Source organism: Carettochelys insculpta, chromosome 6, assembly GCF_033958435.1.
Source record: "Carettochelys insculpta isolate YL-2023 chromosome 6, ASM3395843v1, whole genome shotgun sequence".
Lineage (NCBI taxonomy): Eukaryota > Metazoa > Chordata > Testudines > Carettochelyidae > Carettochelys > Carettochelys insculpta.
Window position 1 is genome coordinate 13,306,464 of NC_134142.1, and position 25,756 is coordinate 13,332,219.

At 47.2% G+C, this 25,756-nt stretch overlaps 1 protein-coding gene across 1 annotated transcript in view; it reads left to right on the top strand.

The window, feature by feature from the left end:
- DAAM1 (dishevelled associated activator of morphogenesis 1) overlaps positions 1-25,756 on the top strand; it is a 184,721-nt gene that overhangs the window by 120,333 nt on the left and 38,632 nt on the right. The window contains exons 5-15 of the mRNA XM_074996291.1: positions 4,411-4,505; positions 7,352-7,685; positions 8,613-8,723; positions 8,818-8,921; positions 9,931-9,997; positions 11,384-11,501; positions 12,462-12,600; positions 13,309-13,367; positions 15,773-15,960; positions 17,105-17,410; positions 17,654-17,761. Coding sequence (XP_074852392.1) covers positions 4,411-4,505; positions 7,352-7,685; positions 8,613-8,723; positions 8,818-8,921; positions 9,931-9,997; positions 11,384-11,501; positions 12,462-12,600; positions 13,309-13,367; positions 15,773-15,960; positions 17,105-17,410; positions 17,654-17,761 — 1,629 coding nt within the window. The remainder of the gene's footprint in view (positions 1-4,410; positions 4,506-7,351; positions 7,686-8,612; positions 8,724-8,817; positions 8,922-9,930; positions 9,998-11,383; positions 11,502-12,461; positions 12,601-13,308; positions 13,368-15,772; positions 15,961-17,104; positions 17,411-17,653; positions 17,762-25,756) is intronic.

Consider the following 25,756-nt stretch of genomic DNA (forward strand, 5'->3'; position numbering starts at 1 on the left):
GTCCTGCCCTGTTCTCTAAAGTGCTGGCTTCTGTTTGGCACTCTCCGTTCAAACACCTGTGGCCTGGTGACAGGGGACGTTGCACTGGCTACGTTAATATCCCCAAAAGCTTCAGTGAACATGCAGCACAATTCACAGACAAACCACTGGCTTTTCCCCAGACTAGAAATTGAACTTGCTGCAGAGCACACAGGGGCCTTGAGCTGTAGCTGTATGTACTGACTGTGCATCGTACAAGCTCCCCACTGCATCGTTATGTCGTCCTCTCCAGCCTCAGGAGCATCCTCGGAAATGTGGGGAAATAAAGTCTTTGTCACTGCTTGGTGTCGGCCCAACTCGGTTGTTGCTGCTGTAATCATGGAAGTTCTCCATTGACTCGAGTGGGAGCAGGGCAGCGGCTGTCTACCAAGAGCCGCGAGGGAGGCCCCCCTCTGGGTGGGCTTTCTTGATTGGATCACTGTAGATCTCACCTGAGTGTCGCTTTAAGAAGTCCCTCTGGCTGTGTCTCAGGGAGTCTTTGACCCCTGTTCTGTGATGCCCTGGCTGTCCAGTTACAGGCTTCAGGTCTACTCGGGAGTAAGGCCAGGGTTGCTCTCAAAGCGTGGCCTCTTTCCCCGCCTTTCCTGGTGTAAATGAGAATGCTCAACCAGCCACTGTCTCCCCTGGATGAAAACCCCCTTTTCTTCCTCTGCTGAAAGGAACAAATAAGGCTCTTGTTGACCTGCTGCCAGTCGGAGGCTGCACGTTTGCAATTTTCTCATGGTTCAGTAAGCCTAGTGTGAATAAATGGCCCATTGGTGTTCCTCAGATGTGGGCACTGGATTACAGGGTCAGAAATGCCTCAACTATTCATTGTCCTGGTGCATTTACAACACCTCAGCTGTTCTGGAGGAGATTAAATGTACTCCCCTGGATTTCAGTTGAATTTTACAGTGGATTGCTCTCACGGAGCGGTGACATCATCCATTAGACATTTCTGCAGGGCCACTTCTTCCTTTGTAGCACTGTGGTGACAGCTGTCCGATTGCATCACCAACCAGCAGGGAGCTTGAGCGGAAGCAATAACAATTAAAAACACAACCTTTTGGAGTCGGGGTTGTTCGCCTTTGCTTGGCATCTCACTGATCTCTCTTTACGTCTGATTCGGAACAAAATCCAAAGAGGGGACAAGAGGCAGAGAGTCCTGTTCTGGACCAAGCTGATACCCACAAATGTATCACGGTTCTTTGAGTCCATGGCGCTCCCTGTCAACAATAACCTGTTGGAGAGAGGCTAAATTCAGCACTCCCATTTTAAAACTTATTTTGTGCCTATGCAGACCCTGGCCTTTTATGTTCAGACTTATATACTCCTTCCTGGCTTTACATGCTCATGATTTTTAGTGCGCTCTTGTGCTATTTTGTGTCTGGGGCCCAGCTCCTGGCGTTCTCTGACTTCTGCATCAGAAGCTCAGCTTTGATCTTTTAAAAAGTAAATGTCTAGTCCACCTGGTAGAGCCGAAAAGCTTGCAAATGGGAGCTCTGCAGGCTGAGAGAAACCCCACCAGGTTTCTGGGGGCAGAGGATGGAACATGTAATGTTTGATTTAAAAAATACTCATGACTGAGGGGGGGTCTGACTTTTTTCCTGTATCTGCTGGGTGTGGCAGTACTGCTGCCTCCCGCGTTCCCATCCTGCTGATTTAAACCAGACTGAGTTACTAATTTTGCAATGAAGGATAAAAGGAGGGGAGTGTCTTCTGTTGGTTAGAGTACAGGACTAGGACTTGGGAGGTTTGGCTTCCCTTTTTGGCTTTACAGCTAACTTGCGAGTCACAGGGGCCCAAATCCTCAAGCGTTTAGACCCCTAGCTCCTGTTTGAAACCAGTGTGAGCTGGGTGTGTGAATGCCTTTTAGAGTCAGGGTCCTAGCCGCTCTCTATTTCAGTTCCTTAGCTATGAAGTGGGAGTGATCCTCCTTGAACTCAGAGGCTTTGCTGAGGGTCAAGGTCTGAATATCTGAAATGATGAAGCCAGTGAGCTGGCTGGGATGTGGGTCAGGTAGGCTGGGATGTTCAGGCTCCTTGCGTCCATGGGACCAGTAAGATTTTGGGACAGACACAAATGGCAGCTGTTGCATTGTTTACCTGGAGTGAGTTTGGTCATCTCAGCCCAGTTCACAGTGGACCAGCATTTATGTGCCCCAAGCTCCACCAAAACTATGGGATTCCTTCCATGAATATCAAGTAGGGCTTTGCTTCTTTTTGGACCCCATGTAAACACTGAGCACCTGGAGGTAGGAGGCGGTGTCAGCTGCAGCTGTTTAAGGGAGAAATATCTCTAGATTCCTCTTGAACGCGCACACTGCTACAGTCTTGTGGTCCTCCAGTCGCATCAGCCGACAAGGTGGTGCAAGGTGATGGCATTTGTGCACAGCCATCGCCCTTACCCTGTGGAGGACCGGCTTGAATTCTTTTACCTAGAGATCACTGTGGTGTAAACCGAGCCCATGGAGGCTGCAGCGTAACATCAACCCCCTACTCATGGTCAAGGAAGTGCAGCTGAAGCTCCGGTGCTGAACTGGGTCGGCCGTCACCCACAGGCTGGAGAGGCAGAATGCTCCAGGGAACGAGGCTCTCTTCAGATCTGGATCCAATCGCTGGTTCTGCCTCTGGCCTGTTGTTTCACCTCTACTCTCTGGGCCTCTATGTTTAAGCTGGTCTGTTCAGGGTACACCTGGACTTTGCGCTGGAGGGGTCACTCCCAGCTGGAGGAGGGATGCCCATGGAGTTTGGATCAAGGCAGCATGCTAGTGACAGAGGCATTGCTGCAATGGTATGAGCCACAGGAGGGACCAGCTGCTCAAGTGCAGACTTTGCCACTTGGACAGGATCTTACTCAGGGCTGCTAACCCCTCCTGCAGGTTTCTTCACCATGGCTATGCTGCTGTTTTCTGCACACTCAGAGCTGGTGCGGGTATGTCTCCTTAAGACACTAACCACACTTCCAGCACCAGGGGCACATGTTACCTTTAGATTAGACGTCTTGGACAGGGGCAGAAGAAACTATCATAATCAGCTAGTGTGACCCCACCCCCACCGCACATTGCTAGACCTTGAACCTTCCCCCCACCCCACATGCCCTCCTGTGGTAGACCCCTTATCTTTGGCTGAGTTACTGAAGTCTTCAAATCGTAGTTTAAATACTTTAGTTACAGAGAACCCGCCATTCGCACCAGTTTAAACCTACAAGTGACCCGTGCTACAACAGACAGTGGCCTGTTAGCAAAGGCAGTTTCTTACTCTGTGTACAAAGGGACTGTGATCTCCACTGAGGTCTCAAGATGTGACCATAACATAAATGAGGAACCAGAATAAGATGTAAGATTAACTGCTCATTGATCTAAATTGCCAAGTTAGGAATGAAGGTACCAAATAGAAAGTAACTGAGCTCTTTGGGGCAAGGGGTGTCTTTTGTGCCTGTAGCGCACCTTACACATTGGGCTTTTGGTCCCTGACTGGGATTCCTGGGTCCTACTGCAGTAAGAACAGCCATACTGGGTCAGATCAAAGGTGCCTCTAGCCCAGTATCCTGTCTTCTGACAGTGGCTAGAGCGAGGTGCCGCAGAAGGAATGAACAGAACAGGTAATCATAGTGACCCCTTCCCTGTCACCCATTCCCAGCTTCTGAGAAACAGACAAGGAAACTGCCCATGCCCATCCTGGCTAAAAGCCATTGATGGGTCTAACCTTCATGAACGTATCTAGCTCTTTCTAGAACCCTGTTATAATCTTGGCCTTCACAACATCCCCTGGAAAAGAGTTCCACAGGTTTCGTGTTGTGTGAAGAAATGCTTCCCTTCATGTGGTTTAAATCTGCTGCCTCTTAGTTTCATTTGTTGACCTCTAGTTCTTATGTTATGGGAAAGAGTAATACCTCTTCTTTATTTGTGTTCTCCACACCAGTCCTGATTTTACAGACCTCTGTCATAGCCCTAACTCTTCTCTTTTCCAAGCTGAAAAGTTCCAGTCTTATTAATCTCTCCTCGTACAGCAGCCGTTCCATACCCCAATCATTTTATTGCCCTTTCTCTGAATTTTTTCCAGTACCAAGATATTTTTTTGAGATGAGACAACCACATCTGCATGCAGTATTCAAGATGTGGGTGTGCCGTGGATTTATATGGAGGCAATAAGATATTCTCTATCCCTTTCTTAATGATTCCCAATACAAATAAATATTTCCTCCTAGAAGATTCTGGTACCCGCAGTCTGAAGGTTGCTAGTTCTGTCTGTTCAATGACCTGTGTGATGGAAGTTGCACAGTAAAATAAATGTCAGTTTTGCTGTTGTAATGCCCCTTACTCTAATTATGTGTTCACTCTGCTGACAGAGCTGAGCCCTGTCATATAAATCTGCCTTTCTCCATTTTCAGAGAAAATCACTGATCGCTTTGGAAAAGGAAGATGAGGAAGAGAGAAACAAAACAATAGAGAGCTTGAAGACGGCACTGAGGACAAAACCAATGAGGCAATTCTTTTCTCTTTCCTTGCTTTATTACCATGGTTGCTTTCAGCCAGGCTTTCCAACACAGGGATCTTAAAATAGAGATAGCTGTTTTGTTATTGATAGATGAGAAACAGTCTGTGCTGAGCAAGAGGCCTGTAGCCGTCAACTCCTGAACTGCTGTCTCAGCTCAGTCACTGTCTGCTGTGCTGGGCTACCAGCTGTCCTTCAGTTTCCTCATCTGTAAAATGGGACGTGATGACCTGTACTGGGACTGTGTGGGTGAAAATTTGTTTTCATTCCAGTTGGGAAGGGAACACTGAAAACTGAAATTTCCCTTGAAGGTTTGAGGCAAAAAAGTTGTTTGGGGTCAATCCAAACCTTACATTTTGCTCCTGGCTCCTTTTTATATTTTGCAAAAATAGAACCACAATAAACATGAAAGTTATTTCACCGGGCGGGGCGAGGCAGGGGGTTGAAATATTGCTTCATATTGATTTCCACCCCCCCCCCCGCCCCCAACCCTTTCTAAACAATTTTTCCTGACGTCTCTTTAGGTACTGCTGAATCAGTATTTTATGACAAGACAATTATGGAAACTTTTTAAACCAACCTCAGGTTCTCCTTCCTGGGGCCATCCTCTGAATGCGAGAAGTGCTGCAAACCTGTGGCTCCCTTAAGTCTCCCCACTTCACAGTTTAAAAATATAGGTCCTGAAACAAGCAGTGCTGGACTTAATCACCATGGGGGGACTAAGCCACAAGGCAGCCAACTCCCACTGAAATTCTAAGGGGTTAGGTGATTTGTTTCCTTAAGTGCCTTTGAAAATCCCAGTCTCAGATTTTGGGCAAAACAATGTCAAAGTTGCCCAAGTGATTCAGGCACTTGCCCAGTCAATGTGATACAGGGGCTTTATAATTTTTCACCCCCCTTGGGACTGCTCGCTCTTCTGCTGAAATGAATGTTACTTTTGCCACTGGCTTTAGCTGGGGACTGGAGTGAAGTGTCCGAGAAGTAGCCAATTGCCTCCTGCAGGCCGGGGGATTGGTGAGGGGGTGTGAGGCAAGCTGGGCTGTAAATCTGCAGTAAACTCGCATGTCATGCCCTTCTCTGGAGCACTTTGATCGGCTCTGCTTCGAGCCACTCCTGTTTCAAAGTGCACTCGGGCACTGTAACAACATGGCAAGCTAGACACGCCCGCACGCCCCTGCAGTGGCTGCACACTAATTTGCCATCTAGACAAGCCCTGCAATTGTGATTAACCCGTCTGCTGCTGGGTCTCCACCCCATCTGCCATGGTTTGTTACCACACACCGGAATCGACAGCATGTTCACTGCGCGTTCATCTGCCCAGCAGATGCCTGAGAAGGCACCTGCACGTACGGCATCAGCTGACTGGGTTAAGAGGCATCACCGGGCAATATAGGGCATAATGTAGCCCATCATCGTCTACTGAATCCACGCAGGATCTGGTTGAGTCTTCCTTTTTTTCTGGGGTATTTGAAAGTGCCCTAAGTTGTCATAAATGAAATAAAATCGAAATCAGCCACTTAGCAAACAGGTTTAGGGACAGACCCACCTGTGCCAATGACTCTGATTTGAAAGGCTCTGGACAGGGGAGGGAGCGTGGGCATCTGTTATCACAGTAATGTAGCAGCACTGCAGACCACCCCAATACAAATAAACACCTCTCAGGGTCAGGTGAGGCTTAAAACAGAGTTGTGCAAAACCTTGTTTGGCTTGGGGGGCCACTGACACACAGGAAAATAGTTGGGGACGCAGACTCACCAAACACCCCCCCCCCCCTCTGCTAAGCAGGGAGCTGAAAAGAAGGACTCGCCTCGCTTACTCGATTTCTGGTCATGCTCCTGCTCCATGCTCGGGGGTGGGGGAAGGGCACCAAAGCTCAGGGCTCCCCCTCCGCCCCCCGGGGCCACATTAGATGAACAATTCCGGGCACTGGGGGCTGGTAAATTTTGTGCGGCTCCCAAATGCGGGGATGTGAACAAAAAATAAAGGTTCAGAGGGTGGGAGGGGACTGCCAGGGAGCAGGCTGGGGCTAAGGGTTCAGGATGTGGCCAGGAGTGAGGGTGCAGGACACAGGAGGGTGTTGGAGCAGGCTGAGGGTGCAGGGTCTGGATGGGAAGTAGCCTACAGGAGTGGGCAGAGGGAGCAAGGGTGGGGTCTGGGAGGGAGGGGTGCAGAAGAGGGCAAGGGAGGGGAGGGCGCCTACCTGGTGCAGCTCGGGGGGTACAGTTGGCACCATGCCTCCCCCCCTCAACTGGCAGCCCCTACCCTGTGCCCATCGACCAGGATTCTCCACCAATGGGTGTGATGACATTTGAGCCTGCATTTAGCACAAGGGACAGAGCTTCCCTGTGCTGCTGTTTTGGCACAGAGCCACTTCCTTTCTCTGCCAGACAGAACCCGTGGGCCAGATCCATTCCACAAGGTTCGGGCTCCTCCCTCGCCAGCAGCAGACCTTGATGCACCTTCTCATGGCTAGAGCACCGGTGCTGGCTCATCTGGCTGCAAAGAAGGGGGGAGCATAGGTAACCCTCCCCTCTTAAACCAGGATGTCTAACCTGATACAGTCTCGCCATGCAAATTTCCCAACACGAGACAAGCCCATTCACAAATGGTTTCCAGTTATTTATGCTCTAGGAATGGGTATTAATTCAGTGTATATGAGTGTCTTCTATTTGTCCGACGCTTTTCCTTCCCACTTGTCCGAACCCCCTAAAAAGCTTCCTTAGTCTTGCTATTTCATGTTCGCTCCAGAAACATACTTACAATTTTCCTCTAACTTTGAGACCAGCCTGTCCGTCTAGTGCGCAGCTCCAGTATTTAACGTGCTCCTCCCCCCACAGGTTTGTCACCAGATTTATCGACCTGGATGGGTTGACGTGTATTCTGAACTTTCTGAGAAGCATGGACTATGAGACCTCGGAGTCTCGCATACATACCTCTCTCATTGGGTGCATAAAAGCACTCATGAACAACTCTCAAGGACGGGCTCATGTCCTGGCCCATCCTGAGAGTATTAATGTCATTGCTCAGAGTCTGAGCACCGAGAACATAAAGACAAAGGTGGCAGTGCTGGAAATCATGGGTGCCGTGTGCCTGGTTCCTGGCGGTCACAAAAAGGTGTTGGAGGCCATGCTGCACTACCAGAAGTACGCCAGCGAGAGGACTCGCTTTCAGGTCAGCTGTCTGCTTTTTCTCCGCATACTTCATAAACTCCTACACTCACGTTTGCCCAGCTTTCAAGAGAAGCCAGAAGCAAGTCCCTAGACCCCCCACACCCCACCCTCGCACCACCACCTCTTTATGGAGAGTGGGCAAGGCCAGGAACCGATGCACTCTGGCAGTCTCCAGCCAGGAATATCCCCTTGGGGACCATCACCAGATGGCACAAGTTGGAGTAGCCCAAAGTGGCTCCAGTATGAGCCAGAGCTGGGAAGAAAACACTGGGGCTCTCCACTGCTTCCCTGTGCTTTGCCTGGAAGAGGCTGTGAAGTCTTGGAGCCTGAAAATCCCTGCTGTGTCCTGCAAGCCGAACCCCATTGAATAACAGAGTTATTAGTTCATAAAGAACTCAGCTCGGTTGCTTTGACAGAGCGTGTCTGCTATAGGGAGATATACCTATCTCACAGAGCTGGAAGGGACCTCAAGAGGTCATCAAGTCCAGTCTGCTGCCCTCACAGCAAGACCTATCATCATCCCTCACAGTTTTTTTTTTTTTTTTTTTTTTTAAATCTATTTGCCCCAGATCCCTATGTGGCCCCTCAAGGGCTGAGCTCACAACCCTGGGTTTAGCGGGCTAATGCTCAAACCACTGAGCTATCCCTCTCCCGGAATTATAAAGCACCTGGCCCGTAACCCTCCTGGAAGAGATGTAGTAGTGTGACAGGAGCGTGGTGTATGTCAAGGCAGGCAGTGTTAAGCAGCACTCTGAAGCTGTGAAAGGGCCTATCCGTTAATCCCTGTAAGTGGTTTACACCTTTCAGAAGCGTGTGGGGCTCCTCCGATTTCTTGCAGCCCACAAATGAGCCCATCACATCTTTGGGATTTGTTTCTGCAGTACGTTTTTTTTTTCACGCTGCAGCACATCTATCTTTTGTTCGGCAGACGCTGATTAACGACTTGGATAAAAGCACAGGAAGATATCGAGATGAAGTGAGTCTGAAGACGGCCATCATGTCCTTCATTAACGCGGTCCTAAGCCAAGGGGCTGGAGTGGTAAGTTACGTGCCGCTCTTTGTGGGGATGCTTCGTAATAGGGTTTAAATGGTGCCGCATCTTGCAACGTTCAGCTTTTGCCTTTTCCTTTCAGGAAAGCCTGGACTTCAGACTGCACCTTAGATATGAATTTCTAATGCTTGGAATTCAGCCCATCATTGATAAACTGAGGGAGCATGAAAATTCAACGTTAGACAGGTGAGGAAGCCCCGTCGGTAACTTGCAGCTTGTCGGCTGTAATTATCCTTTTCTTGTGTGCCAGCTTCCTGTTGTTCAGGATTCCAGGGAGACGCTCAGAGTGACAGCCACATGGCTGTAGATTCTTTGGTTTAGGCCCATCTCTGAGCAGAATCCAGGCAGTATACAAAGCATTTGGCAAAAGTCTGCCAAACCCATATTGACATTCAAGGGGGTTAGCTCAGCACCTGGCCTGTTAAGTATATTGAAAGTTTACACCTATTGGACATCTAGGGTGAAGTTCACCCCTGTACCAAAGATGAGCACGAGGGCCTAGGCTATCTTCAACCCACTTCTTCCTAATTTTGGACCTTGTGAGTTTCACCCCTATATTGGCCATATCATTTTGTCCTTCTTCCAAAGGGCTGTCAGAGTGAGAGCGTTACTACAGGTTAAACCTCTCTTGTCTGGCAACATCTGTAATGCAGCATGATTTTAGTTAGTTGGATGAACTCTTATCATGTGTGTGGCCAAGTTTCCCACAGTCCCATAAAGTTTGTTTACAGCCACCAGTCCTGGGCTCAGTGTTCTGTGCTGTTGTTTAGCTGTAATTTACCCCTAAATGTCTTCTAAGACCCCAGTAAGTGGTGGAAGCGTTGGTAATGTAGCTAGACAATAGTGACCTCCCAAAGTCCAACAAATTCTCTCGTCCAGCACTGGTCAAGCCCCAAGCATGCCAGATGAGAGAGGTTCAACCTGTGCAATGGTTCAGGCCGAAATCTGGCTCAGAGGCTTTTCTTAAGCATGTTAGGGTGTGCAGCTGACAGGCCTTACACTGATAACCCTGACATTTTTGCTATTGCTGGTTTAACCATTCTGTGGATTTGTAGATGCTGCTAGTATTCTGTAGAAAATCATGGCCAGTTATTCATTCTGAAACTCTTCTCAATCAGTTGGTTACTCTTGTCTGTGGTGTAAGTGCTGGTTTCAGTATCTGTTTTCCTAATTGCCTGTTTTTCTTCCCCTCCAGGCATTTAGATTTTTTTGAAATGCTTAGAAATGAAGATGAACTGGAATTTGCCAAAAGATTTGAACTAGTATGTACACTGCCTGCTGCTGCAGCTATTGATGTTTGTTTGAAATCAGCATAGTGTTGCTTTGGTTATACTGGGAGGTGGGGAAACCTGAATTCTGCCTTGATGTTGTCCAAGCCACTTGGCCCTTTCCTGCTCTGTGCCATCTCTGCAAAATGGGGATAATAGTTGCATAAGAGAGGTTTACATCTACACTGATGGATGTTTGAGAGGGTCTCTTGAATGGAAGAGAGTGGCTTGGGAGCTGGGGCAGTGGCTTGGGATTCAGGAGACCTCCATTCAGTTCCTATCTTTGCTACACACTCCTGGGGCAACTTTTAACATGTCATTTAATCTGCCTGTGCCCTAGTTTCTTCCCCTGTAATGCTAATTGGAATGACAATAGTCAGTCCTCAATATACGTAACTTCAATACATGTTGTTTTGCACTTATACTAGTGGAACTTTGAGGAACATGGTGTAAAAGTTTCTCTCACTGAAGTCATTACGTCCTTTAGAAAAAGGAAAATTAGTGTATCCTCCCAGCATCCTCTGTGACTCTCCTCCATCTCATACTGCACATAGGATAAAAACAGTTTAAACATGTACTTTGGATTATGATCCTTTCTTTAAATGTTGCTTAAAACATTTTAAATGTCTGGTACAGGAAGTGAGTGGAACATTAAGGGTTCAGTGGTCACGTAGGCAAAACTGACACTCTTCTGGTCCCTATTTCTTGCTAGTTATGTTATTTCTTATGAGGGAAAATTCCTCATTATACGTTGTTTCTCTTTGGCCATGTCTACACTAGCCCCCAACTTCGAAATGGCCACGCTAATGGGGACTTTGAAGTAGGCGGGGTCCTTTCGAAAAGGAGCCCCGTCGGGAAGAGACGCGCGGCGGCGAAGCGCATCAATTTCGAAGTGCCACGGCCGCCCGCGTGCTAATGAAGCGCTGAATATGCATTTCAGCGCTTCGTTAGTAAACTTCGAAATGGCCATTAGCGTGGCCATTTTGAAGTTTTGGGGCTAGTGTAGACGTAGCCTTTTAAGTCACAACTTTACGGCCCCTCTCCCCAATGTATATTGAGGACTCCCTGTACTTTCTTACCTAGCGGGGTGTTGTGAGGATAAATTCATAAATGTTTGAGTCCACTGAAACACTTGGTTTGACCCAGGTAAGTACCCAGATAGATTACAGGACAGAGTGTACTCTAAAAATTCTTCCTCCTCCTCTTCCCTTATTTTCAAGTTGAATTTCTTGTAATCTGTCCTCAGTGGTTTTGCACTGTGTGGCTTGGATCAAGTTCACTTTCCCTCACTGGCCTGCCGTTGGGAGGGCTGTGAAAAAGCAAAGCAGCAGCACTGGTTCCATGTTTTATTTTTACCTTTGAGTTCGTTTTGTGTCACAGGTTCACATAGACACAAAGAGTGCCACTCAGATGTTTGAACTGACGAGGAAGAGGCTGACTCACACGGAAGCGTATCCGCACTTTATGTCTATCCTTCATCACTGTCTCCAAATGCCTTGTGAGTAGATAAGTCCACGTGTGTTGATGATGATGCATGCAGCTTTAGATTTCAGCCCTACCAGGAAAAACTCTTGGCTTCTCCTGAAGCTGAAACAGAGCAACTACTGTACAAGATTCAGGCTGCCAAGTGGATGCCTTTAAATTTTTTAATCTTTGACAACAAACTAAAGCAAGCAGGCGGATAGACATATTATGGTAGCTATCAGAGTATTAGATTGGGAACTGGGAGCCCTGGCTTCTTCTCCCATCTCTGCCACTGACCTATTTTGTGGCCTTGGTCAAGTCACTTCCCTGTCTGTCACTTCTATTTAGGCTTTCTTTACACTTATGGTGACACATAGGGGTTAACGAAGCTACGGACATCAGCAAAAAGGCAGGCTGCCTTCACACTGTGGAGCCTAGTTAGATGCAGCCTTGTAAGGCTACGGCCGGGGGAGACATCAGGCAAAGGCTCTGGCAACAAGGAGCCAGACTCCTTCCCCATGGCCACAGTTTCACTGCAGCTGGGAACTGCTTCTCTCTTGTCTGCTGCCAGAGCCTTTTGCTGCAGCAGGGAGCGGCTCCAGCAGTGGTGCACAACACTGCTTTAAAAAAAATGGAGATAGAGAGCCATGTAGGGTGGTTACAAAGCCTCAGACTCAGGCATGTCTCCACTCACCTGTGCCGTGTCTGGCTGTACACTGCTGTTTATACCCCAGCTAGCTGGGAGTGGAGTATCTGTACACTACAGGCCAACACAAGTGGGGACCTCCTCTGAGATTTTTTAAGCTGTTTGTATCAAACTCGTGCCTGTAAAATGCCTAACAGCAGCAGCCTGACCTCAGTCGGGGCCTCGCTACACATGCTAAAATAACATCGTTACAAGTGCGCATTTGGGTCGTTGGGTTTGATGCTTGGGAAAACCCAACTTTTTCGTGTCTTTCCCTCCTGCTGCTACGTGTTCCCTTTCTCTTTTCAGTTAAAAGAAGTGGCAACACTGTCCAGTACTGGCTACTGCTTGATAGGATTGTACAGCAAATTGTCATACAGAATGACAAAGGGCAGGATCCCGACTCCACTCCCTTGGAAAACTTTAATATTAAAAACGTCGTCCGGATGTAAGTGCATGCCGTCCTTAGCAGCCCGTACTGCCTGTATGCTCACAGGACAAGGAGTCTCCCTCTCTCTGTGTTTAACAGGGCTGTGATGTGTTAAAGCTCGTGGGCTCATTCACGCATTTGAGGCAGCTTTAACAATCTGCGCTGAGCTTCCCTAAAAACAGCTTAATGTTTAGTAACTCAAAAGTAGACTTTGTTCTTCAGACTCCTCTTCTTGAGCCTCTGAAGCAGAGCAGGGAGAACTGTGGGGGGAATGCTATTTAATATAGTCCTTCTTCCCATTTGTGAATACTTTATAGTAGACTTTGATGTTAAAGAAGTTTTGCTTGAACTACCTCAATAAAATGTGCCTATGAACCAGGCTCGGCCTATGGATTGCACATGAGCAATTTCCCACTACTGTTCTTTCCTGTCTGTCTTATTCTTTATTTGGATGGTGACTCCTGATTGGATGACTCCAAAAACCCATTGATCTTTTAAGATGGTCATGCAAAGACTCCGCAAACAAAATGTTGAGTGTAAATGTTTGTGGAAAGTACATACATGATGTTCACAACACAGGTGATGTCAATTTGGGATTTGCATTCAAAACGTATTTGCTAATGTTGCTTTACCGTCTACACCCAGCTTTATTTAAACTTTGTTTATTGTGTCTTGTATTTTTTTCTCTTAGGTGATTTCCTAAATTTACTTTTCTATTCTTTTTAGGTTAGTTAATGAGAACGAAGTCAAACAGTGGAAAGAGCAAGCGGAAAAAATGCGAAAAGGTGAATGATAGAGAAAAATAAAATATTCAGTTTAAATCTAATGCACACGTACTTCTAGACAATGTGCCTTTTGTGCACGCATGGGCATACAACTACACAGAGTAGAGTCTTCACTGATCTTTGTCCCAAGGTGTTGTGGTTCCAGCTGGGATAAAACTATGCTATAACCCTAGTGCCTGTGGCTAGAAGTAATTAAAAATGCCAATTTAATTTTTTATGGGGAACCTTAAGGAAGAGAGTCTGTTCCTAGTGAAAATGAATTGCTTTCATTGTCAAAAACCAAACACCATTTTTCCACTTTTTCTGGGGGCGGGGGGGAAATAGACTATTTAGACCAAAAGTAGAATTTGCTGTGGAGTTCTTAGTTTTGGTTGAAAAGCTGTTCTTTGTGTGGGGAAAATGTTTAAGTGGGGAAACTAAATCTTGTTTTAATGTGACGTGTAAATTAGATAAATTTGGCTGGCAGAGTGTTTAAGAGTGAGCCTGCTCTCAATTCCCCATGGTACAGCAGCACACATCCCTGGCTTTCATTGCCTGCTGTACTATCTTGCTGCCATAGGGCCTTAGCTCTGTCAGCAGAGCCACCAACGGGGGTTGGGGGTGTGCCCAGTGATTTAAAATATCAACAATCAGAGCCCCAAATTCCCCTCAGGGCCCAGGGTGGCATGCACCAGGCAGCACTGACCAGGTTGCTAGGTGGGCTATCCTCCAGCTCTTCTTCCTTCCTTCTGTAGGCCTCGTGCTGCAACCTCCCCTCCCTGCCCTCTTCCCCCACCTGCATCATGCCTAGGGCCCAGTGAAATCTGGCAGTGTTCAGTGCCTCCCATGCAGTTGTGCACAGTTTAACCTTGCTGGAGCTTGGCCTGCTCCAGCATCTGGTCCTGTGAGCAGAACTAGTTCTTGCTCCATTGTGGGTTGGATGTTTACAACAGAATTAAGGGGATAGGTAATGGTGGGATGTTTGGGCCCAGCCAGGAGGCTCATCTTGATTCAGCAAAGCCCTCGAGCGTGTGTGTAAGTCCCACTGGTTTTAGTGTGTTTCGGTGGCTGAAGTTAAGTAGTTTGCTGAATTAGCACCTGAGTTAAGGCAGGACAGCCTAGGCTATAGTAGCAGTGTTGATATCACGTCAGTGTTTGAGAGGGTGCATGGCATTTGACCTCATCAAAGCTGCTATTCTTGAAGGATAAAGTCCTGATGCAATTGAATTCAGTTGGAGTTTTGCTATTGATGTCAGCTGGCCCTGGATTTCACCCTCTTTCACACTGTATAACCTGGAAAGAAAAACAGCATTGCAGGATGTCACGGAGTGTGCGGTGTGGTGGTGGTGGTAGGTGGGGGAGACGGGTTACCATGCCCTGCACCCCCTCATCCTCAGTCAGATGTGAGGCACAGTCAGTAGGTAGAATAGAAGGTTTCTTAGTCAACAGGGATGCAGCTTAGAATGGACTTGTTAGCACTGAAACTAGAAGCAGCTAGTTCAATCTATCTTGCGAAGAGGGAGCACAGAGTTGATCAGAGCCAGGACCCTGGCTCCATCCCTTCCTTTCTAGCCCACCAAGACTGCTGCACTCCCCACACTGGCCAGGCCTTTCTTTCCAGCCTTTGTCCTGCACTGGGGCAAAAGGTGTCACCTGGTTGTCTGCATTTCGAAGGGTAGAGCTGTTGAATAAGTACAAGAAGGCATCACCTTGGAACTCCCATCACCAACTGCATACTGAAGCCATACCTAGGAAACTTGAGGCACTCACATGGAGCCACTACAGAACAGTAGGAAACACATGCAACAGAACAAGGGGAATGAAATCCCCACAACCCTCTCTTTGTCACACAGGACTCCTTGTCACTTCCTTTGATAGGCATTAAAGGCCCACTGCATGCGGTGACTAGTCCTGGCTGTTGTATTTGAGAAGGGGTTAATGTCCTTTGTGAGGGTGGGAAGTAAATGGTCTTGCAGGCTGAGCCTTCTAGTCCAGCACCCTCGGGACCTGACTGCTCAACCAAAGAATTTGGTGGACCACAGGAGGTCAATATTGTCTAGCAGCATTACCAACACTTAGGCTGCTTACTGGGCTCTTAGAAAGCATTTGGGGTAAATTAGAGCTAAATAACAGCACAGAACACTGAGATCCAGGACTTGTGGCTGTAAACAAACTTTATGGGACCCTGAACTTGGCTACACCCATGATAAGTGGACATCCAGCTAACTAAAATCATGCTGGACCATGAATGGTGCCAGACTAGAGAGGTTCAGTCCATGTTAGTGGGCTTACCTTTTTGTTTAGGTAGCAAGGATTTTACTGTGTGTGGGTGGATGGGGGCATGTGCATGTGCATGCCATCAGCCATCAGGAAGAAGGTATATTTAAAATGAATTCATGGACCTTTTTTCCTGGTGGGGCAATTAGAACACAATGAGCTTCAGCAGAAGCTGGAAAAGAAGGAGCGAGAATGCGATGCCAAGACTCAGGAGAAGGAGGAGATGATGCAGACCTTAAGTAAGATGAAAGAGAAGCTCGAGAGAGAGTCTACAGAGCACAAGCAAGCCAAGCAGCAGGTGGCAGATCTCACAGCACAGCTCCATGAACTGAATCAGGTAAGGGCATGCAACAGACTTTCCATTTATGGTGAGAGACCAGATTTTTCTCACCCTGCAGTAGATGAGAGACTGCAGATGGGGAACTCTGGAAACAAAACAATCTTAGGTGTAGGAAAGGCCAACTAGGTTTGCAAAGAACCAGAGTTGTACAGGAAACTTGTGTGTCCTGCAGCCTCAGGACCGGGAGGTTGCTGTATTCACAAATATTCTCAATAATAGAGATCTACCCAGCAATGCATAAGAGTAAAGAAAAACAAGATTAGATATTAAGAAACAAACAAACGTCTGCAGAGTACTTCATTTACCAACAACAGAGTTGTACACTGTAAACTTATACTGTATTTGCTCTATTTGTATTTACTTTCACTGTACTGTATTTATGGAACACATAACTAAAGTGCCGGTTATTTGAGAGTTCTGGAAGATAGAATGATGGATATGAGTTTACTGTAGTTGACTGGGGAGAGACAGCTTTAAACTAACCATGCAAATAGCCTTATTAGGCTGATGGCTATTGCTTTGTTCCTTGGTTGCCTCCCATGTGGGCTTGTTAGATGCTGTGTTGCGTAGAATCTGTTTTGGGTCAACTGCAATGTAAACCGGCTGTAACTCTCTTATAGCCACTGGGCTGGCTCCGTAGCTATAGGTGTAGACCCGTGCATCTAGCTGTGATGGTTCCCCATTCAATCCCAGGTGTCCATCAAGAGCGTGGGCATAAATAGAAGTTCCTTAGGAATTTAAGCTGGTGGGCCTCTGGTGCTTAGGACGAGCTTCCAGAGGAGATACGTAACCCCAATGGTCTGTACCGTCCCCGAGGGTGTCAGCTGGCTACAAAACAGGGCAATGGAGCCTGGCTCTTGAGCTCAAATTGTAGAGACCTATGTTTCTCACAAGGTCCTCACTTCCATGTCCAGTGTGTTCTGTAATGGCAACTCTCCCAGTGCCTTGTCCTGGGCCTTTGGTGGGAAGGGCAGGATGCCCTAAATGGGTTTCCTTACTCATTAAGAATATGTGCACCCTTGACGTGTATCTTGGCAGAGCCCTCTGTGATCAGCACCTGCTCCAGGTGAATGTTCACGAGGGCTTATGGTGATTGGCCATTGCCCCACTGTGTAACTTCTCTCGTACTCTTTCTTTTCAGAGGGCGATCTGTGCTCCTGTTCCAGGAGGGCCCCCGCTGCCACCTGGAGCACCTGGCGGACCTTTACCTTCTCAGGCTCCGGGAGGCCTTCTTCCCCCTCCTCCACCCCCTCTACCTGGTGGAATCCTCCCGCCGCCGCCACCACCTCCTCCCCCTCCAGGTGGCCCACCCCCTCCGCCTGGCCCCCCTCCCCTTGGGGGAGTAACCCCACCTCCTGGAGCACCATTGGGCTTGGCCCTCAAAAAGAAGAACATCCCGCAGCCGACGAATGCCCTCAAATCCTTCAACTGGTCTAAGCTGCCTGAGGTAAGCCCTGAGTTCTCACTGGTGGGTTAACAAGCCACGTGCTCCTTTAGACGGTCATGGGCAGAGAGTTAAATGATTTTAGTGGTTTTCCTAGGCTGGCGAGAAGTCTCTGGCTCCATCCCGTGACTGTCGCTCACCCTTCATGTAACTGAGGGCTCCGCAGGATGCACCTCATGTTGGCAGCATGGGCTGATTTTGTGGTGAGGAAGAAACCTAGCATCTAACCATGTCGGTGTGTTTCAGAACAAGCTGGCGGGCACTGTGTGGACTGACATCGACGATGCCAAAGTGTTTAAAATCCTAGATCTCGAAGACCTTGAAAGAACGTTCTCTGCTTACCAGAGACAGCAGGTAATGGTCTTTGGGGGGGGGGGTGATGCCTGGATTCCGTCGCTCCAAGTCAGATGTAATCCCGCAATATAATTTTTATTATTATTTCCCGCTCTTGCCATTTTAACTTGTCAGCTCATCTGGTTCTCGCTCCCGCGGGCATGCCTGTGTTTTGCATTTCCATGTTTGCTTGCTGCATGAGACAGACTTGGTCACCCTGGGCAGCCTACTGTCCAGTGTAAGCACAGGCGTGTTGTGAAGATGGAGCACAGAAGATATTACTGGGAAGGGTTCAGTGTAACGCACAAATTTGGTTCCTATTCAGGAACGTGTTTGGATCACTTCGAAGAGCAAATGCTTCACTTCTGCACATTGGGTTGAAAATTCATGGCTGTCGCAAGCCAAAAAGATTTCCTTTGAGCTGCACCAGCCAGGCCTGCTGAAGACAGGCAGGGAAGCGGGTGTTTTGCCCCCAGGGCCCTGCATTTCAAAGGGGCCTGGAGCTCTGGCCACCACCACTGCCAAGGTAACAGCAGCAGTGGCTGGAGCGCCAGCCCCCTTTGAATTGCCATAGGCAGTGCTGCTGCATGTGGCTGGAGGCAGCGGGGAGGGAGAGGGCGGTGTCATGGTCCAGATGGTGCTGAGGGCTGAATGCCCTAGGTCCCACCCTGTCCCGCTTTCCTGCTCCTTCCAGGGCACAGAGCTAGCTCGCCTCGCACCATACCCCAGAGACCATGCCTCTCAGTGCCACTGACAGCCACGTGTGGATCTTTCCTTATTTTTTTAGCAAGCCCAGAGTGAAGTATGGTTTTTTTTGTTTGTTTTTAAAGGGGGAGAAGACCCTGCAAACAAGACTCATTTCAATTTGTTTTAAGTTTATGACCCAAACTCAGCCAAGCATAGTAGTCTGCACATAAGTCTAGGCACCGGCTTTCCTGACTTTGGGGTGGGGTGCGGGGGAAAGAAGAGGATAGAATTTTCAACATAGTAGGGGGCTCACCAGAGGCAGAGAGCTACTAAAAGAGGTGGGACTGCCAGGTAATTCTTTGTTCTAAGAATGGTGAACTTGCTGCCTAGTTGATTGGCCAGAATGAGCAGTGGGTATTCTGCTAGTTAAAGGTGTAGAGGGACTTTGCAGGGAACCAGTGGATTCAACAGAAAAACACACACCTTCTGTAAGGAGCTTAATCTCTTCTGATGCTAATCATGATAGAGATCCCTACCAAAATAGAACAGGACAGATGTCTAGAGGTCCCTAAGAAGAGGAGGGCGGAGCATAGATTTTGCAAATAAGTCACTAAGGCTGTGTCTGCTCTTAAGAAGAAACTTCGAAATGGCCATGCTAATGGCCAAATCGAAGAATACTAATGAGGCACTGAAATGAATAGTCAGCGCCTCGTTAGCATGCTGCCGGCTGCAGCACTTCAAAAGTGCCGCATTTCACTCGCATGCGGCTCATCCACATGGGGGTCCTTTTCGAAAGGACCCCACAAACATCAAAATCCCCTTATTCCTATCAGCTGACTATTCAATTCAGCGCCTCATTAGTATTATTCAGTTTGGCCCTGGGCATGGCCACTTCACATGTTTTTCTGTGTGTAGACATATCCTAAGTGATTCTTTCCTCCTTGCTTTGTTTGCGTATGGTGCAGCTGGGTTCCAACCTTGACTTTATAGACTAGCCTGCCTGGCATGATGGAGACTGAAAAAGGAATAAGAACACAAGAAGCTAGTGGATCGATTGTGTCTTTGTCCTCCCAGCCATCAGCACCTCCTAGTCAGTTAATCCATAGGTCGCTTAGATACAAGACTGTTAAAGGCAAAGGGTTAAAAATAACTTGTCTCAGCTGACAATACAGCTGGATGAAGTCTCAAATAGGTGAATGGTACGATGGCTGTAGGACTGATAACGTAGGAATATTTCAAATGCTCTGGGAAGGAGGGCTCAGGAGGGACCGAAAGCGCCAAATTTGGGCAGCTGTTAGTCTGTAACTAATGCCAATGTCCCGGCTGGGAGAGCAGCTGGCAGTGTTGAAAGATAAAGCACAGAGTGTAGACCAAAGATATTTAAAAAGCTCTAAATTCCTCCCAGCTGGGAGACGAGCAGAAAACCACCTTCTCCGACACATCTAAACTGTAGTTGCTGCCAAGCTTTGGGCGTAGAAATGTGCCTCCTGGAATAAATTCACAGCAGAACTGCTCAGCCTGAGTAGCTGGGTACTGGTGAGTGATGAACTGTGTACAGTTCTAGAGAGGAGCTGGAATCCAAAGGGGATTCAAGAGCGTGAGTGAAAGGGGCAGTCAGGGATTCATCAAAGCCGAGCTTTGGGTGCATGAGGAATTGATCATATTAAAGCAGAAGGCACTTAAATAAGCAGTGTTGAGGGGAGGTCAGGAAAGCAGAAGGTGGTGGTGGTCCTTTCCTTGAGGGGTGGGGGGGAACATATCAGTAGCTTGTGACTCTCAGAAGTGCTCGGGTGTTTAAATCACCCATGACCTAGCATGGTGCATCCTCTGCCTCTTTCAGTCCCCTTGTGTTCTCAACAGTGTGCGCACTGCATGCACTCCATCTTGCTCTATGCAAGCACACACCTGCACGTAGGGACACAAATCCCTATTGCTGGTCACACCATTGACTATTGCAGGTAAAGAGTTACTAAACAGCAGTATTCTTTTTTTGCTGTTAATAGAGCATTTCAGCAGCTCCTAGCACATCACTGTCCTTGGCCCGTGGAGCCTATATGGGTCAGCTGGACTTCTTGATCTGCATCCACCGTTCTCTTGTGGTAGAGTCTCTGAACCTCTCATAGGAATGTTGTGAACTTGGAGAGGACACATTTCAAGCCCCATCTGTGACTACCTTTTTGCTACAGAATCCAGGTTTTGCCCCGAGCTGCATGGCACTGTTGAATAGAGCAGCCTGTGAGCAGGGGAGGTTGAACTATGCAATGTGCCCAGAAGCTCACCAGGAACTGCCTTTGTAAATAGCCCTCCCTCCCGTCCTAGTGCTGTGTTTGAGGCAGAACTCCCTCAAATATACACATGCAAGAACATTTCATTTTGACACAGTTACAAAATGGCATGTGGCCATACACCTCTGTGTGCATTCTGTCCCTGTGCAAAAAAGATTATGAACAGTTTCTTCCGGCTTGTAGCATTTATCTGGCCTTTTTGGTGTTGACCGGCTGTGCATGGTCTTCTGTCTTCTTCCCCCTTGGGAATCCTGCTCAGCCAGACACATGCACAACATACGGCACCCCAGCCAAGCACTAGCCTCTCAATGGCATTTTGACTCGAGTCCCATTAAAATCCAGTATCAGATATGAGGGTGGAAAATACAAACTCTTTTCCCATGGGAGGCCTGAATTCCTGAACACGCCGCACTTGTCTGGTTGAAATCATTGTCACAGGATTATTTCACTGTTGCTAATTTGTTTTTGTACTGAGGTGATACCGGTCAGTCCAAGTTGTGAAAAAGAGCAAGCCGGGCGCAGCAGCACTGGTCAGTTTCCCAGCTCCCCCAAGTTGTGGGGACCTGGGCACCAGGTGGCAGGGTGCACACTGCCAATGGTGGGGATGCAGCAGGGCCCGGAGGGGAGGGCGCAGAATGAGGGGCTGAGGGAACTGTGTGGGATAGGTTCCAACAACGCACTGCTGAAACAGTCCATGTTTGGCCACTCTAGCGAGGCAGCACTCACTCGACTTTGTGTGGGGAAATGAGGTTACTCAAAGTCAAATTTATAAAACCCAGAGTTATAAAAGCAAATTCATCTGGTAGCATAGACGTGGTGTAAGGGCGGGACCCAGGCAGAACCTTTAAAATGAGGACTAAGGGTTTGTGGGGACTCTTAGAGGATTTTGTAAAGAAAAATCCCATGTCGCCACCATCATTAATTACCTCACTGCAGGAAAGAGTGAAGTTTGTCGGGGGGCTGCAGCTGCATCTCCATACCTTTTAACATGTTTGGATTATTTAAAAGGCCCTAACAGTGCAAGGTTTCCTTATAGCGTAGCATGATTGGGACTGCCTTCCTCCTTGCGGAGTTACGCTCTGATGGGATATTGTGAGACTGTAAAGTCTGGGAGTGTTTTTTAAACAATGTTTTGGTGGGGTGGGGATCCGCTGTGCCTGACTCATTAGGGAAACAGTCGGGAGCAGCTCATTTGAGTGCAGTGATGCTCCTGAGATGCTCTTCCAGAGTTAGGAGTGCCTTGGGTAATTCGTGGAGTGCTGGCCGTACGAAGCAGAGCTGAAGAGGATCCAGCTGTATTGGCTCATTCGAGTTTTCTAAGAGTACTACAAACAAGCACTGAAACAGCTTGTGTGTATTGATTTGGGGTCTGTCACTTCCCCGTCCCTACGTTCTTGACATCCCCGCAGGGGAACCTTTCAGCTCTACAAAGATTTATGCATGTGTCAATGGGACCACTTCCCCAGGAGAAGTAAACTACGTACAAAATCTTTGCTGGATTGGGACCTGACTCCTCATATCTCTCCTCACCACTTGATCCCCCACTCTGCATACTAAGCAAACTTCATGAGAAATGCACTGAATCTTCAGAAGGTGGAGGGAATACTGACACTGCCAAACCTGGAAGTAAGACTCAGGGCACCACTTTTGCTGCTGCTGTTCAAATACTGCAAAAATGAGAAATCAGCAAAAGGAGCTACTACCCAGGAATCAAGAGTCTGGAAGCCGAGGTCCTGGCCCCTGTGGAAGCAGAAACATGCTAGCTCCAGCAGTGTTTCCAGGTGTAGTTAGAGCATCGTAGCTCTGCTTCCGCTAATAACTTGAGAATCTTGCCAGCTCCTCCTTTTGAAGCTTGGCATGTTTATCTGTCTTCCTTTGTATTTTGGCTGCGTTTTGTTTTTTCCGTTGCGTCAAATTTATTTCAAAATTCTAGGAAGCTTTGAAAATTCATTCTCAGCCTTTATTGAAGATAAAATCAGCAGTGTGGAAAGGAAAGGCTAAAATTCAGCGTCACTACTAGGTGTTAGTTTAACCAGTGCCCAAAATTGTTGGTATCCTTTATAAAGCCACTTCTTTCTTGACCCATTCATGAACTAATAAACTGGTAGGCAGCCAGCAAGGGCCAACGCAAAGCAGTCGTCTTTAAAATTGCTGTAGGAGTGGAAATCTGTTTAGGGATTAATAACTCAAAGCTTCAGTTGTTTTCTAATGTAGTGGCCAGGAAGGAAGCACATTTGTTGAATAACTTGATTTGGAGTAAAGCTGAGAAATCTCATCTTAAGTCACTGTGATGCGAAGAGGTGTATTTCTGCACCCTGGAACATTACTCCAGACTGCATGTCTGTACTCTGGAGTCTTTAGAGCTGTGCAAACAGAGTGACCCTAGCGTACAAATAGGGTGAACCCATGTTGGTGATTTCATTATAAAAGCCCAGCCATGTGGAATGTGCTTGTTACTAGAGGGGTATACAAGGTACGAACAAATGCGAAGTTTAGACAAGGTGGGGAAGGGTATTTTTCTAGGCCTAGCAAGTCTGCCTAGCTTCCTGGTGGTTTTTCCTCCGGCCCTGTAAGAAAGTTCCTGGTAAATGGTAACGTTTTGCCATTACAAAACTTAGAAGGAGAAAGTTTTTCATTTCAAAGCCACCCGCTGGTGTGTTGATATTTCAGTCCCTGAAAATCTCTGACTCATTGACATAATGTTCTCCCACCCTCAGTGTTTGCTTAATGAGAACCAAAGCTGTTGCACAGCCCTTCTTGATTCTTTTCATATAAAGAGCTCATGGAATTTCAGAAAGAGAATCCTTCCAAACCATCTCCCACGTTTTGCTTTAACGCCTAGTTTTGGGGTGCCTTTGCATGCTTCATTGATGAAACAGCAGATACCAATGCTTCCTTCCCCTGTGGTCACTGATTTGCCTGCTTTTGCCGTTCAGTGGCCTTTCATTTATATTCTTTTACTGCTTGGTTCTTTTTTATGTTCATTATCCATTGGCACAATTCATATGCCCAGGAGCTTTTCTTGCGGAAGATACCTCTGTATTATACGTTCTTGCTGACTATGCTCTGACTCTTTTTTCGCTGTGACCACTGTGTTTTTACTGCCTTTTCCATGCTTCTGCTCTGGCTGTAGGACTTCTTTGTGAACAATAACTCCAAACAGGTAAGTGAGCTTCTGCTGAAATCTTACGCCTTTTATTAGCATGGTGATTTTGCAACGTTCAGCTTGAATAATTAACTCAGTCTTAGCACACCTTATCAAGCTCTATATGCAGTGTTATAGGTTGAACCTCTCTCATTCAGCACCCTTGGGACCTGACCAGTGCCGGGTGGGAGAATTTGCCAAACCACGGGGCGTCAATATTGTCTAGCTGCTTTACCAACACTTCCACTGCTTACTGGGCTCTTAGAAGACATTTAAGGGTAAATTACAGCTAAACAGCACAGACCCCTGTCAGCCAGGACTTGTGGCTGTAAACAAACTTTATGGGATCATGGGAAACGTGGCCACACCCATGGTCAGTGGTCATCTGGCTAACTAAAATCATTCTGGATTATGGATGTTGCCAGACGAGAGAGCTCTGAATTAGAGAGATTCAAGGTGGACTGGATATTTACATTTTAGTAATTGTAAAGAACTCATTAACATTTTAATCAGGATTTTAAAAAAGCCACCTGACAGAGCAATCCAAAAATCAGGATTAAAAAAAAAATCTACCAAGTTGTAAACTAGCCTGAGAAAGTATAGCTGTAATACCAAACCTTCGTGCTTCTTCCCATGTCCTGTGCAGCCTTTCTTGGGGCACAAGAGTTTGCGGTCAAATATAACATTTAAAATGGGTCTTAGGTGCTTCGGGGAAAAGAGTGGTTGAATTCCAGAAAGTCTATTGACTTCTGGTGCGTGTTCGATTCCTAAACGCTTACGTCCCTTTGAAAACAGGACTTACGTTTCCAAGTTACTAAGGTGTTTTTGAAAATTAGTTTTAATTTTTTTCTTTGGCGGGGGGTGGGGGGGGAGCACTCTGTTGCCCCACTCAGGTTCCTGGGAAAAGAGTCTACATGTGAAAGTTTAAAGTACTGCTGTGCTAGCTCTAGGTAGTCCACAAAGGGAGCAGCTCACTGCACTACGTTCCCTGTGCTGTTGCCTGGTTTACACTGACTTTTTGCAGGGCTATAACTTACTGCACTCGTGGGGGGAAGCATGTTTTTTCATACCGCTGAGCCAGAAAGTTGCAGCGTAGTACAATGGCAGTACAGACTTGGTCTGAGTACTGTTGCAAATCCCTCTCTTACACGGCAACAAATCTCAAGCTTCACCCTTCCAAGATAAACAGTTCTGCATTTTGATACAGGCCTGCCAGCATTATCACCTTCCTTCCCAGCGTTTCACTCCTTGTGGAATCAATGAAGTAGCCTGGCGTTCACCTCTTTGCTATTAATCAAGGTTGTTGCACCGTATAAATAAAATCTGAGAAAACATGACCATTTGTGCAGCTCCACAAAATTCATCACACTTGTCGCTATGTGTTTTATTCCATTGATGGAATCATAGAAATGTACGGCTAGAAGGGACCTTGAGAGGCCATCTAGTCCATCCCACTGTGTGCTGATGCTGGACCAAGTAAACTTAAACTATCTTCCATGGGTGTCTGTTTAACCTGTTCTTAAAAGCCTTTAGTGGCAGGGATTCCTCAACCTGCTTTGGTAACCTAGTCCAGTGTTTAATTATCCTTAGAGTTAGCCAGGTTTTTCTAACATGAATCTCCCTTTCGGCAAATTAACCTGCTTAATTTTTATCCTGCCTTCAGTGGACCTAAAGAACACTTGATTACAGTCCTCTTTATAAAACAGATTTGAAAACTGTTCTCTGTTCCCTCCTTAGTCGTCTTTTCTTCAGAGTAACTTTCTCCCAGTAATTTCAATCATTCCTCACGCACCAGGTTTATTAAATCTCTTACCGTTTTTGTTCTGATGCATGTGCAGCTGCAATTTTGTATATTATAAATCATTTGAGGGAGATTGTCAAATCACCCAAAGGATTTAG